The 14,228-nt window shown below is 43.0% G+C and overlaps 1 protein-coding gene across 1 annotated transcript in view; it reads right to left on the reverse strand.

The window, feature by feature from the left end:
- Positions 1-3,310: 3,310 nt before the first annotated feature.
- LOC308586812 (uncharacterized protein) overlaps positions 3,311-14,228 on the reverse strand; it is a 29,392-nt gene continuing 18,474 nt past the window's right edge. Inside the window, exon 4 of the mRNA XM_081193921.1 lies at positions 3,311-3,520. Coding sequence (XP_081050047.1) covers positions 3,510-3,520 — 11 coding nt within the window. The 3' untranslated portion in view covers positions 3,311-3,509. The remainder of the gene's footprint in view (positions 3,521-14,228) is intronic.

The following is a 14,228-nucleotide window of genomic DNA, read 5'->3' on the forward strand; positions in this document are numbered from 1 at the left end:
ACCTAGCAGTTCAAAAGCACCCCCGGGTGCAAGTAGTTAAATAGGGACCGCTTACTAGCGGGAAGGTAAACGTTTCCGTGTGCTGTGCTGGCTCGCCAGATACAGCTTGTCACGCTGGCCACGTGACCTGGAAGTGTCTCCGGACAGCGCTGGCCCCCGGCCTCTTAAGTGAGATGGGTGCACAACCCTAGAGTCGGACACGACTGGCCCGTACAGGCAGGGGTACCTTTACCTTTACGATTATGTATACTGAAAAGTGTGATCATTGTTGGGGGGTGGGGCTTCAATGACTCCCCAAAAGGCCACTTTCTCTCAAGTTAGTTCTCTCCAGTGCTTTTTTTCTGGGGGGACGCAGGGGCAGCGGCAAAGCAAGCCAATCAGGAGACTGGGGCGGGGCGTGTGCCCTGCGCCCAGGGGCAGGGGCCCGTGGGGCAGGGCGAGCAGGGGCAGGACGCTCCAGGGGATCTCCAAGGAGTCTGCTGCCTTCTCCCACTCAGCGAACCTACAGCTGAGGGGGAGGCAGCGGGTGGACCGTTTGGGGCAATGCAGAGCCTGTGGGTGCTCAAGCCACCGTGTCACTCCCAGGAGAGATGTGTGGCTTGGGCGTGCTGCAGGCCCCGTGGTGAGTGCCACCCGCCATTTTGTCACTTCCTCCATCCCTGCGCAGGAGGATGCATACCCCTAAACATTTTGTGGATCTCTGTACTTTTGTCCATTTACTGTATTTATTTTTCCCAATTTGAACTATAAAATGGTGATTTTCATGAGTTAAAATGAGAATACCCCTAAACATTATTTTAGGGGGGGAAGCACTGGTTCTCTCTATTAGTTTGTCCTGCATTTATCCTGGTCCCCTTTAATCTCCCCTTATGTTTCTAATGCTTGCTTTCAAGCTTACAACTGCAGCCTGTTCCTTCTCATCTTCCACTGAATTAATAAAGAAAGAAAAAAAATACTATAATGCTCCTCACTATCTTGTGAAATTTAAAAGGAAAGCAAATGATGACAATAAAAGCTTTCAGTAATATTGCTCCAATTTACTTGGCATCTACTGTTATAGCATAAACAGAAAGTAGAATTTCATGACCCATGTATAAGGGGAAAGCACATCACAAACAAATTTGCTTTGAATGATGCCAGGTAACCAGTTGCATTTGCTCCAAATTCCCCAGTGAAAAACTGAATTATCTATTTCTTTAGTAGATTTCAAATTTATAAAGGCAATCCTAGAAAATGGCCTTTATCAGTTTAAAAGATTATAGGGGGTTGTGGCTTTAAAAAGCATCCCTGCCTGTCTTGCACAGGAGCAAGCAGATCAAATGAAAACTATGCCTTTGAGCATTCTGGCTAAAGAAAATCAGTGGCTAGGATTTTCTGTACCTTGAGCATCCCAAATGACACTATTGGGACCATGAGGGAGATCAAAGGTTGCTTTCTGTAGCACTACCCTTTGCTCAAAAAGCATTTGTTGCCTTTTCTCCTTTCTGTAGAATCAATGGGTCCATGCTGCTTGACATCTCATGTATCTAGATTCACAAATACACATTTTAATTTACTTATAAGAAGATTCACAACTTGTTCCTTCCTCCCTCGGACTGCCAACAGAAATAGCAGCATAATAGACCCATACGGCTCTGGGGGCATGAGTCCCAAAACCAGGCCTCTAACAGCTGGTCTCTGCAACTCCAGGATCCCAAACATAATGTACTGTGTTCTGCTGAGAGGCAAGGGTGCCTAGAGTAGTCTCTGTGATCTGGTAGCCTCTGAGATCCCTAGAAAAGTAGCCCCTGAAACATGAGGATATGGTGCAAGAAGCAAGCATCCTCCTCCCTCCCCCCCCAATACATACAGAAATGGGAAATGAGGCCCACATAGCTTCATAAAAGCAGGGGTTTATAGTTGGTGGCTCATACAGTTCGTACAGCAGCCCCAAGGCTTACAAGGACTTAAATTACTTTTAAAATAAAAGCTGAAGATTTCTTTTAAGCTTTACATAAATTAATCCTCCTTTAGAAAAAAACATGCATTATTTAAAACAAAACTTCTAAAGCATAACAGGAGTTTAAATATAGTAGCTACTTTTGCACCCACATAGAGTCAGCAACGATGTCTGTATCTCTTGGAGCAGCTTTCCTGCCATAATTACTTCTGCATTTTATTAATATTATTTTAATTGGCGTCTCTGATCACTTCAGGTTTGCAAATATCTTTGGAAGAGGGTACACAGTTTTGTGGTTTGTAAGGGCATGAACTTGTTCTTGTGAGACTAATTTTAGGTTTTAATAAAGAGGAATAGAACAGTCGGGAAATGAATGGGACAGCTAAGATGTCTAGTAATGGGATTTAAGTAATCTCTGTGTTTCTGTTTCCACAGCAAAGGAGCAACTACAGGGACAGCATGTCCTGATGAACTTTTGCTAACCTGTACAGAACAATCCTATGCATGCCTACTCAGAAGAAAGCCTGAATTACATAACTGTGAAGTTCACACAAACTATGTACCCACTCCTTCAGAGGGAGTGTAACCCCATCAAGAACAAGCATCCTCCCCTCTCGTCTAGAGAATCTGGTCTAGAGAACCACCCACTAACCGTGCCTCCGTCCATTACCGAGGCAGAAGAAGAGTTCAGCACATCCACTGCCTCACCTGCAGATATAAAGGAGAAGTAGAGCTGTGTGTCATCAGCATATTGCTGACAACATACTCCAAACTCTGGATGACCCCACTCAGAGGTGTCATGTAGATAGTACAAACAAGGAAAGAAGAACATATAAAAATGCCAAAATCCTTTTCATAGAATCATAGAGTTCGAAGGGACCCCAAGGCCAAGGGTCATCTAATCCAATCCCCTGCAATGCAGGAATCTCAGCTAAAGCATCCAAGACAGATGGCCATCCAACCTCTGTTTAGAAACCTCCAAGAAAGGAGAGTGAAATATATTGGGAGTCCTGCAAGGCAATCAGTTGTTGCATTCTAGGATCCTACTTGCCTATTGTTCTAGGATCCAAGGTTAGTGCACAACATACCACCTTTTGTGGGAGTCTGTTCCAGTGCTGAACAGCTCTTACAGTCAGAAAGTTTTTCCGAAGGTTTAGTCGGAATCTCCTTTCTTGCAACTTGAAGCCATTGGTTTGAGTCCTACCCTCCTCTGTACACGTTCCAGCTTGTCAACACCCTTCTTAAATTGTGGTGCCCAGAATTGGACACAGTATTCAAAGTGTGGTCTGACTAAGGCAGAAGATAGTGGTACTATTTCTTCCGTTGATCTGGACGCAATACCTCTGTAGATGTGTAGGCTTTATATGCAATCCACATTTATTAGTAATAAAATGTGTCTTCTTCAAGGCCATTAACTCCATTATTCACAGAGTGCTTCAAAAATGGTTAACACTAGTCATTAAGAGTGACATAGCACCCAACGAAAGAGAAAAAGGAAAGATAAATAGAAAACTGTCAAAATTATCATAAATCACTGTTCTGTAGCTGTGATTTTACTTCCCAAGGACTGTCAATGAGTACCTTTCAAAAAAGAAAAGAAAAAGCAGCTCAGATATCAGATAAGAAGAAAGGAATAGCCTTTTAAAGAGATCTACTGACCAGAAGAAAGCTATGATTTCAGAAAAGCATTCAGAAAACCACTCCAAGGATATTTCATTGCCTCTTAAACCTATTTTCTGGGAAGGCACTGCCACTAATAGGCTTTGGTGTTGGGGGTATTAATTATGTCCTACAACACACACACACTCACAAAACAGATATCATGATGCAGAGCCATTTAAAAGGGACAGGAGATTTGAACAGGGCCTCAGCATCTTTAACAGCTCTGGAGAAGAGGAAATTTCATACCATGTGCCGCTTGCAGGGCAAGCTAGCCTCTTTCACACCTGAGCACCCTAATATAGGGGACCACAGGGCAGCAGTAATGATAAATGAGGGCGGGAATGTTGTCTGAATGGGACAGCAACACTTTTTGAAGTGTTGGCACTAGGAGAGGCTGGTTTTCAGGCAGGAAAACATCTTGGGTGACAATGTTCAAGAGCATCTGTTGTTCAGATTATTATATTTAAAAAGCAAACCAATGCTCTAAAGATAGACTTCTGTAAGTTAAAAACGAATATGGGATGTTGGCAAACAATTCTAGATAGTGATTAAAAACAAGGGTTATCAGCAAGAGGGTTAAGAGTAGGCTTGCTAGAATCTTACATGAATTTATTTACTTTAATGTACATAGAAACACACACGTCCAACTATTCAAGAGGTTTCAAGTGATCTCTGAGACCACTCTGATTAATACTGTAATACTTGTCCTCTCTGCATTTTTCTGGAGGAGAGCCCTTCTGGGCAGCCGAGATGAAAATTGCTTGTTCTGATCTCATGATGTTGCTCTGAAACAGCACATATACAAGAGTTGTAGGGGACCATGGAACAACACTGGGAAGCTAGTGAGCGGATATTTAGCACAATAATAGAGAAGTGCAAGAAACTGATAGATGAAGTGGATGCAGAAAATAAAAACCATACCAATCAGAGTTGGAAATGGATCCACCGAAGAGCTCTACCAATGTTATAGCTACATTTCCTACCTCAATTCACATATTTCCTCACAGAGGTTGTAATTAATGAAAACCCACCTGCTTCCAGTTTGCTGAAACTACATCCATCTCAGGTGTTGTTTCTCATTGCTTCTCATCAACACCATGTAAAAGTGCATAGGGTTCAATTGCCATAAAGACTGCAAATAGTCAACAACTTGTAGCTACAAGACACATGTCTGACTCCCTCTGTAATTATTTCTGTGGACACCATACACACACCCAAATAAACTGATGATCAACAAGAGGAATCCTAATCATGGCAAGGGAACAGTGAGGTGGAACAGAACAGTAGTTTGACCATGGCATCCCAAGTCCTGTTGATCATACTGGACTGGATGGAAAGTGTGGAGTGGAAACCAGTACATCTCTGCCTTGTCCTAACTTCCTCTAACAGGAGGATAATATTGCTTGGTAACTGATCTCAACAAACATCTATTTTTGTTGCAACGAAATGAAATATCCCAAAATATTTCCTTTTTTCTTTCCTCCCCACCCCCTCTTTTCCTTTATTGCTGAATCACACATATCTTTAAAAGTATGATAGGCAAATTCCAACTTTTAAGCATTTTCAGGTTTAATTCAAATAGCAGTACAATTCTCCATACCATCCTCTTAATACAAAATACATTCCATTGAGCTACACTGGGCTTGTTTCTGAGCAAACATGCATAGGATTTGCACTGTAAGCCTTAACACTTTACTAAAAGTGGGCCTTCACAGTTTGTGATCCACTAAGCCACTGATGGGGAATCTATGAATGCCACATAGGCAGTATGCTTTTAAAAATGGTTTAATACACATGTCATACATTAATTTATAGATAAATCAAATTAAACCCATGATTGATCACTATTTCTTTGTCAGGCAATAGTCCTATTAAAAAATCCTTCTTTTATAATGTGATGCTGGGGACACTGATGATGGCCTCATTGTTTTCTTTATTGTGTGTACTGTATACAGATGTAAGATTTAAATGGTTATTGCCTGTTTTTGAAAAGACTGTCTATTATTCATGAGAGTGTACATATTTAGGGTGTATGGGGTGTTAGGGGAAGGGTAGTACCTCTGGTGGGGGACACATTGTGCTCCTTCTGGGGTAGTTTATCCACCTTTGGTCCCCACCCTGCACTCAGCTCTCTCACCCGTGGCTCCTAAAAGCTGTCAGCGTATGATAGTGGCCAGCCACTATCCCGAGAAACAGCTTTGACCAACTAGCCAGGGGGTCAGCAAACCTTTTCAGCAGGGGGCCGGTCCACTGTCCCTCAGACCTTGTGGGGGGCCGGACTATATTTTGAAGAGGAAAAAATGAACAAATTCCTATGCCCCACAAATAACCCAGAGAGGCATTTTAAATAAAAGGACACATTCTACACATGTAAAAACACGCTGATTCCTGAACCATCCGTGGACCGGATTTAGAAGGCGATTGGGCCAGATCCGGCCCCCGGGCCTTAGTTTGCCTACCCATGAACTAGCTAAACCAGCTAAGGGGAGCCAATGGGTCTCAAACTCTCAATGAGTTAGGGACTGTCTTTCAAGACAGGTGGATGACAACTGAGTGCATTTTTGTGCAATTTAAGATCCTGCCATCACAAGGCATGTGACATTTTTTGCCTAAGTTTTGGCCAAAGTAGAGGCTAATTGGACAGAGCTGGCAGACTTTATAGCATGGCTTTCTTTTTATATAATTTGATTTGCATGATTACAGGAGTCATTCGACACCAGCTTTTGAAGCTTTTGGTGACAGATGGGTGATAATTGTACATGGTGTATGTACTGTATTTTTATTTATTTCATAGTCTATTGAATAAAATTAATTTATTCAGTAGGGTTAATGTTACAAAACAAATTCAGTAGGGTTAATGTTACAAAACAAATTTGTTAACTGGAGCTGTGGTTGAGATCTGGGTTAGATGTCTTAATATAAATTTCTTCATAATAAGAATACATGTTTGAAATCCTTTTTGGAAATATATTTAAAATGGAACAAAATGAATAGGAAGACTGAAATTAAGTTCTTGATTTGGTTTAATTATCAAACATTACTGTAGATGCATATGCTGTTTATATCTCCTTTGTGTGAATATGGACGATCATAGCAACATACAAATGACATACCACAAGCCTACTCTTGAATCTTCACTGTCACAATCAAATCAGAGAAAGATGAAAAACATGCCCATCAAATCCTATTTTCAAAGCCCACATATTCTCTAGTGATCTGGTTTTATAGTCTCAGACCATAAGAAGGCTGAATGACAGCTAAAGCACTGTAACAAGTATAAATATTATTTCCCTCACTTTTATCATTTGTGATGTCTGTTCAACTTCTAAAAGAAACAAAAACACATACTATTTGCAGTTACCAGTCAACACAGTTTTGCAGAATCAATTTTTGTTTGAATTCCATTGAATTTTAGAAGAAGAAAAATGCCCACAATGCTATTTTCAATTAATTGGGTGGGAAATTTCACAATAATAATGTAAGAATATGTACTATTTCTGTTCCAATTTCTTGATGTGTGGAGTTCAGGAACTAGGCTAGGACAGGGACAAAAAGTTGGCAGGGGGTGGCGAGATGTACAGTCCTGCTTCAAACCATGAGTGCCATAAGTGAGCATTGTGCAAATAAGGCTAGTGTCATAAGCCCTGTGGCTCCATTGGGATCAAACATGGCTTGCGTTATGAGCTGACAGGACACCAAGGACAGAGAGGAGGATCCTGTTAAGGTATACACACTGGGACAAGCTGAAGATGGGGAGGGGCAGGTTGGGGACTTACAAGGTACTCACGGGACAGCAGAAGACACCGAGGGGGCAGCATGGACAGTTCAGGGGAGCCAGGGGGAGAAGACATTACCAGAACCAGAAATACCCTCCATCTTCGCAGACACGGTGGGCTCAGGAACATCAGGAACTGCACTCCAGGAGACTGAGGCAGGCAAAGGAACACAGCTCAGCCACTAGTGGACCAGGTGAAGGTCATAGGACTCATTAGGTCTGGGAGGAGATTGTGGATTAGGTTCAGGGCAGGTGAGGATCACATGCTTCATCAAGTTGAGAAGCACAGGTGCTCAGCTGGAGAAAACTCTGGTCTGTAAATTTATCAGGACAAGTTATTTGTTGTTTACTGTAGTAATAATTGTGTTCTTAAAATTTATCTTCTGTACTATGAAAATAAATAAAACCATTATTAAAAAAATAAAAATGATTGGGTAGGATTAAAGGGAAGCAAAGCAGAAACTCTTTGTCTCCTCAACTTTCTCTGTTAATGGACCACAGTTTGGCTGCTTCAAGAACACCGGTGGACTGTGACTTCAGGACTGACCCCAGGTGTTCCAACACAGGTTCTTCTGCAGACGCGGTAACCTGACCTTACTAACTGACTTTGGACCTTGCTTGTTCCATTAGACCTGGACTAGTACCTGACTGGACTGTCTGACTACTCTCTAGCCTTGTCTTTGGGACTGTGTGCACTATCAGGACTTACCTCTGGGGTATGCAGGGGTTCAGAACAGCTTGGCAAACTCAGGTGGTTGAGGAGGATGAAGAGGAAGCAGGAGCAGAGGTGAATTGTGGGAACTGAGGATGGCTCCTTTCTGCCCCTCCTGTGGAGTAGAGAGCCTCTTTGGGGGCTGAGGAGATGGCTTAGTGGGACGTGGCAGAGTTAGGAAGGGAGGGTGCAGCCTAGTCACAGAGGACCAAGTGCCACCTCCAGAGATGGGAACGGACTCACCCACCAGATAGAGTGTGAGCCTATGAATCCAACCTTCCTACAAGGTAAAAGAGTCTGATGAAAATCTTGTCACCTTGTCTCAGTGGCGTAGCGTGGGTTCTCAGCACCCGGGGCAAGGCAAGTAATTTGCGCCCCCTAACCAATGGATTTTAGCACTCGAGTCTCTTCCGCGCGCCCCCCAGATGTTGCGCCAGGTGCAGCAGGCCCCCCTGCACCCCCACGCTACGCCACTGCTCCCACCACAAGTCTTCAGGACAGCCATCCGAAGGCTGGCGCGGGGAGAAGGTCTCTCCACCCCACCGCCAGGCTTCGGAGCAGCCTTCCGAAGGCTGGTGCGGGGAGAAGGTCTCTCAGCCCCACCACCAGGCTTCGGAGGAGGTCCGAGGACAGTGGGGTTCCTGCTTCCTCGAGGAGGGCCGGCCAAACGCGCCCCCCCCCAATGTTGCGCCCGGTGCGGCCGGCACCCCTGGCACCCCCCACGCTACGCCACTGCCTTGTTTTTAAAAGCTTGGCGAGTGGGACATGAAAACTCACTGGGGCATCTTTATTGATTACACCCAGTTCTTAACTACTTGCCCAACTCCTGGACTCCTCCTGCTGCTGCTGCTGCTAAGTTATGCTGTTCCTTGCCTAAAGAAAGATCTCTGTCTACCTCACAAGTATGAGCCTCTGTCGTCGTGTTTGGGGCAGGAGTCGGGACAGCTAGACTAATACTGCAAGTAGAAAGCTAGTATTCCTTCCCTTTCCTTCCCTTGCAGTGCATACTGCAACTTGTGAAGAAGGTCCTGGGTATCCTGCCCTGCTTTTGCCAGCGAGTTGAGAGTAGGTTGAGCTGAGAATGGCTCAGTTCTCCTCCTCCTCTTCCTCGCATCCTCAAAGTCCCTTCCCACCTGGGCTGCAGGAGTGAGGAGGAGGCTGGTGGCAGCAACTAGCACATAGTAACACCCAACAGGCAGCATTGCAGGGCTATTATGCAGCAGCGACAGAGGGTGTTTGAGAGGCTCTCTTGAGCACACCCTACTTCCCCCCCAACTTAATGTTGCAGCATCATTACTTGAGTGTTTCTCTGCTGATATATCATGTGACTGGCTGCTAGGGAAGAGAAACACATACAGTACAACGTCAAGAACACAGGGCTGGTTGCACAACACATTATGTAGGAGAAACTGGACTGGGGGCTGCCATTTGGGAATCTTCCTTATGTTCCTGTAACATAGTTCTGCTGTCAACCACAGCATCAGACTCTATTCTGCTGAAGCAAAGGAGCTTCAAATGGAGACTGCAATATGAAATCACTGGCTTTTAACACATAAAGTGTTCTTGTGCCTCCACTTGTGGATTGAACTGTGACAATGGGTCATTATTTTTAGCACATTATATGTGTTAATTGGTTTAGCAATGACAGGACAGCTGTGTCCTCAAATACTGCTTTGGGAATGACCACTGTTAAGTATGTAATTATCACTGTCTGTTCTTTCCTGGCTTTTTGTTTCCCTCTGGTGTCACTTTTCACAATCACCCCATCCAAGTTCATGAATCTGATGAAGTAGACTGTAATAAACTTGTCATAATATATTCTACAATAAATTAGCTAGTCTTTAAGTTGCCTCAAAACTCTAATGTTTTTGCTCTAAAAGACTAACATGGCTACATAGCTAACATGCTGTGGTCTAAAACATCAGAGGGCAATAGCTAAGAGAGGCTGGATTAGATTATATAAATCCCAATGGATTTTGAATGCACGCTTCTACAGAGGCAGGTCTCTGCAAATATAAGATTTCTCAAGACAGGATCAAACTTAACAGGTTTCTGTTTTTCCAAGGTGTGACAAGCAGAATCAATTAACTCTTAATAACATTTCAAACAAAATCAAATACGCTTATTTTAAAGAATATTAACAACAAAATGGAAGAAGCTTTCTATTCTACTAAAAACTTGAGGCGCATTTCAATTCTTGTGCTTTTTGCTCTTTTGACTCTCTATTTCTCATTTTCTGGCAAATGTCTGCCCTGCTCCCATATCACAAAAGATAGTAGCAGAGGCTTTTACTTGTTACGTAATACAGTGGTACCTCGGGTTACATAAGCTTCAGGTTACATATGCTTCAGGTTACAGACTTCGCTAACCCAGAAATAGTACCTCGGGTTAAGAACTTTCCTTCAGGATGAGAACAGAAATCGTGTAGCGGTAGCGCAGTGGCAGCAGGAGGCTCCATTAGCTAAAGTGGTGCTTCAGGTTAAGAACAGTTTCAGGTTAAGAACAGATCTCCAGAACGAATTGAGTACTTAACTCGAGGTTCCACTGTAGATCTTTATTCAGGCATGTCCTAGTATAGGCTCAGCAGAAGCCACAGGGTCCAGAAGTCATCATTCCAAAGTATGCGAGTAAGACAAGAGATTCAGAGCTGAAGGAAACCAATGATGATGTCTCAACAGTTGTCACACCCTTCCCTTCCAGCTTTTAAAGCCGAGGTGTGGTGAGCTCACTTGTGAGACTTAGTGACAAGACTGTGCCCTGCCTCTCTGACTGCAGGAAGAATTCAACATAGCACTCTCATTCTGCCAGCACAAGGATTTCAGCTTGCTAGATGAAACAGTCTCCCCTCTCCTTCCTCTGTGCACTGCTTTGGGGGTTCTCCCAAGCCCCCCCTAAGCCAATTTGTAGCGGGAGAGGGAAAGCCTAGTTGCACTAGCAGAATTCTGCTAGCAGAACTTGTTAGTTGGATCTGTAAAGGCCGATCGGACCTCAGGGGCATAGGGAACCACTAGAAGTGGTCCCATCAAGCAATCTCAGTATCAAGGTAGTACCATCTGGATGGGCTTGCCAAGAAAAGCAGCTTTGAAAACATACTGTTAAATAAATATCCAACCACCAGTTCAGCCATCTTTTGTACATGCAGTGGTGGCCAGTCCCCATTGGGACTGGAAGGGCATAAAGCAAGAAGCCGACAGTAAGTGGCACCAGAGCCAATGTTAGGCAGAGTCAAGCAAATTTAGTTTCCTCCCCCCCCCCCTTCCCACCTGCTCCCTGCTGAGTTCTAGAAATGTAACTGAGCCTAAGGATGAGGAAGCTGACAGCCACCTTAGGTTGGTGGATCAGTGCCCTATTCATCCTAATGAGGACACCGTATTGTCCTTCACAGCAGGCACCACATTGTCTCAGGCAGCCTGCTGGAGAAGAGAGTGCTGTGCCTACTTTTATCTACATAAAAGGAGAATTGCCTTCAGCCAGGTTATGTTTTTAACCAAAAATTGTCTATTCTCTGTCATACTGAGGGGTTCTGTCTCATCACAAGCTGCCTGATCCTTCTAACAGGATCAAGGGCTGGATCTAGACACATCAAATAAGTGATTCAATTAAAAGTATTGTAAACTCATACAGGGAAGTCTGGCAAGGAAAGACGGGTCTCCATAGCGCCATATAAAACACTTTAAAAAAAAACCCAATCTAGCTGAGTCCAAGGACTAAACTTTGGACCTTCTGCAGGCAAGGTTGAGTATGTGCCCTACCATTAAATGATGAAAGGAACATTGGTGGTATCTTGCATAGTTTATTCCTCCAAGGTACTCTTTTTCTTCTGAGGTCAGTATTGGTCTTGACATAGGACAAGAAAAGGGGTCCTATTTACTTTTCTGGAACCCATCTGACTAAATTCAACCATCTGCTTATTTTTCCTGTCCTTTTCCCTGAAGCCCTTTTAAAGTCTTGCTCTGCTTCTGAAGCTAGTAAAACATCACTCACAGCATGTTGCCAGTATGACCCATTTCTGCCACCACTCTTCAGAAGACAATTTTCTTTTTGGGTAAGATCTGTTTGATGTTCTCTATATAGATTTGTTCCCCACATAGCCTTCCCCAAGAGGAAACTGTGTATCTGCAATGGGTAGAGAAGAACCACACCCCACTGGACATGAATCAGATAGGATTATTATCTTTTATTCACATTAAGTATGAGGAATGTGCTTCTAGAGCTGGTCTTGAGACAATCCGAGCATATAGGTCCACACTACAGAACTTGAACCTAAGTCTTGATCTCGTTCACTCATCTTATAAAATCTCCACAAGGATTGTTTCATAACAATATACTAAAACCTTGCCCAAAGAGTTTGAAAATAAATGAATACCATTTGGCCATATGGAAAATCTAGAACACCTGTGAGAAGTGTGTTGAGAAACAGTCTTATAAATGATGTATTTTCTTTTTAAGGTAGACAGATTTCATCTTAGTCATCGTCATCTGTCTGATTAATTTGTTACTTGCAAATGAACTGGGCACAAAGTGCACTTGTATCCAAGTTATGCATTTGAAGGCACTTTTTTTGGAATAGAAGCATATGATTCAGCAAGTTCTTCTGAGAAGGTTTCACATAATTATATTTTTTTTCACAGAATCTAAACTTACAGACTTGCTCACTCTAAGTGATTACATAAGATCCTGATGGAACTTTACAACAATCTGGCCTAGCTCTTGCAGAGACAATGTTGCAGAGCTTTCACTCTCGGGTCTGATGCAGAATTCTGGGTGCATATGCATCTCTCATTCAAGTCTTTTATTATCATTACTCGTCCTTCCTTAGGAGTGCAGAATTGAGCTACCTCCTCTTTAGCTTCACAGCAACTCTGTGGAGTAGGTTATTCTGGGGGGAAAGTGACTGACCCACTGTGCCTCGAACCCAGAGTTCACCAGTCGATGTCCAATACTAAACCACACTGCCTCTCTCTCTTTGTTGTTTTGCATTGTTTAGGCTGCAAAATTATGGCGAGATATGTGTCTAATTAAACACATAGTCTACTTGTGCAAAGACAATTTCCTGTTGATATTCCTCAGAGACATTTACATTTAGTTATTTTCCTTCTTAATGGGGGAGCCTGGATAGCTCAGTTGGTTAAGAATGTGGTGCTGATAATGCCAAGGTTGCAGGCTTGATCCCTGTATAGGACAGCTGCATAGTTCTACATTGTAGGGGTTGGACTAAGGACTCAACTATATTAGTAAATAAAGAGTGATTTGAATGCATTATAAACATGCAACACCAGGTGGCGCCAGATAGCAGGAAATTTTAAAAGACGATTTTCCATAGGGATTTTTTTCTTTTGTTATAACGATCTGATTTCTGACTTATTCATAGTATTTCCCCCTGTGTTTAGATCCACCCTAGATGATCCTCATGGTCCCTTCCAACGCTACGATTCTATGATTCTATTTATGCATCCTAGTCCCTGAATATATTTTGTCTCAGCCATCCAGTTGCAGGTGCCTTTTGGCAGGTTGTTTGGAAGTGTTGTGCTAGTCTGCTATTTAAGTGTCTCTGTATTGTCTTTTAAATTTTTAAACAAAGGTTTTGATGCACAGTAATTTGGAGGGCTATGTTTACATAAATACATTTTGTTTGTTTCTGTGTCCCTCCGCTTTTTGGTCCACATGCATCTCTCTGCAGTGCTATTTCTCATGGACACAGATCTGTAGCATTCATATGAACTACACGAGGAAATATTTAATAGGGTTTTTTGTGGCTCTGTGATATCTCCATACAGATTGGCCAGAGGGTGTTGCCAGAGGTTTAAAAGTTTGTGCTTTTAAAATATTATTTCCCTAACCAACAATGCTGTCTCTACAGGTGACCAACATTCTAGCTCTCTTACTTGGCTTTGAGGATACTGCCTAAGAGTCTAAGAGTTGACATTAGAGCTGAGGGATACAATTCCCATAGGAGCTATGTTGGGTGAGCGATTATCTCAGTATTCAGGAAGCCCTAAGGAGGACACACATACAGTTGGGAGTCTTTTCATATAGGTAAACTGCACTTGCTACTTCCTTCGCTATTGCTGGCTGCCAGAATATTTATATATACACATACCCACTATATTCTTGGGAGGGAAATGCATTTACTTACCTTA

The sequence above is a fragment of the Podarcis bocagei genome, assembly GCF_964188305.1.
Source record: "Podarcis bocagei genome assembly, chromosome: 5".
Classification (NCBI taxonomy): Eukaryota; Metazoa; Chordata; class Lepidosauria; order Squamata; family Lacertidae; genus Podarcis; species Podarcis bocagei.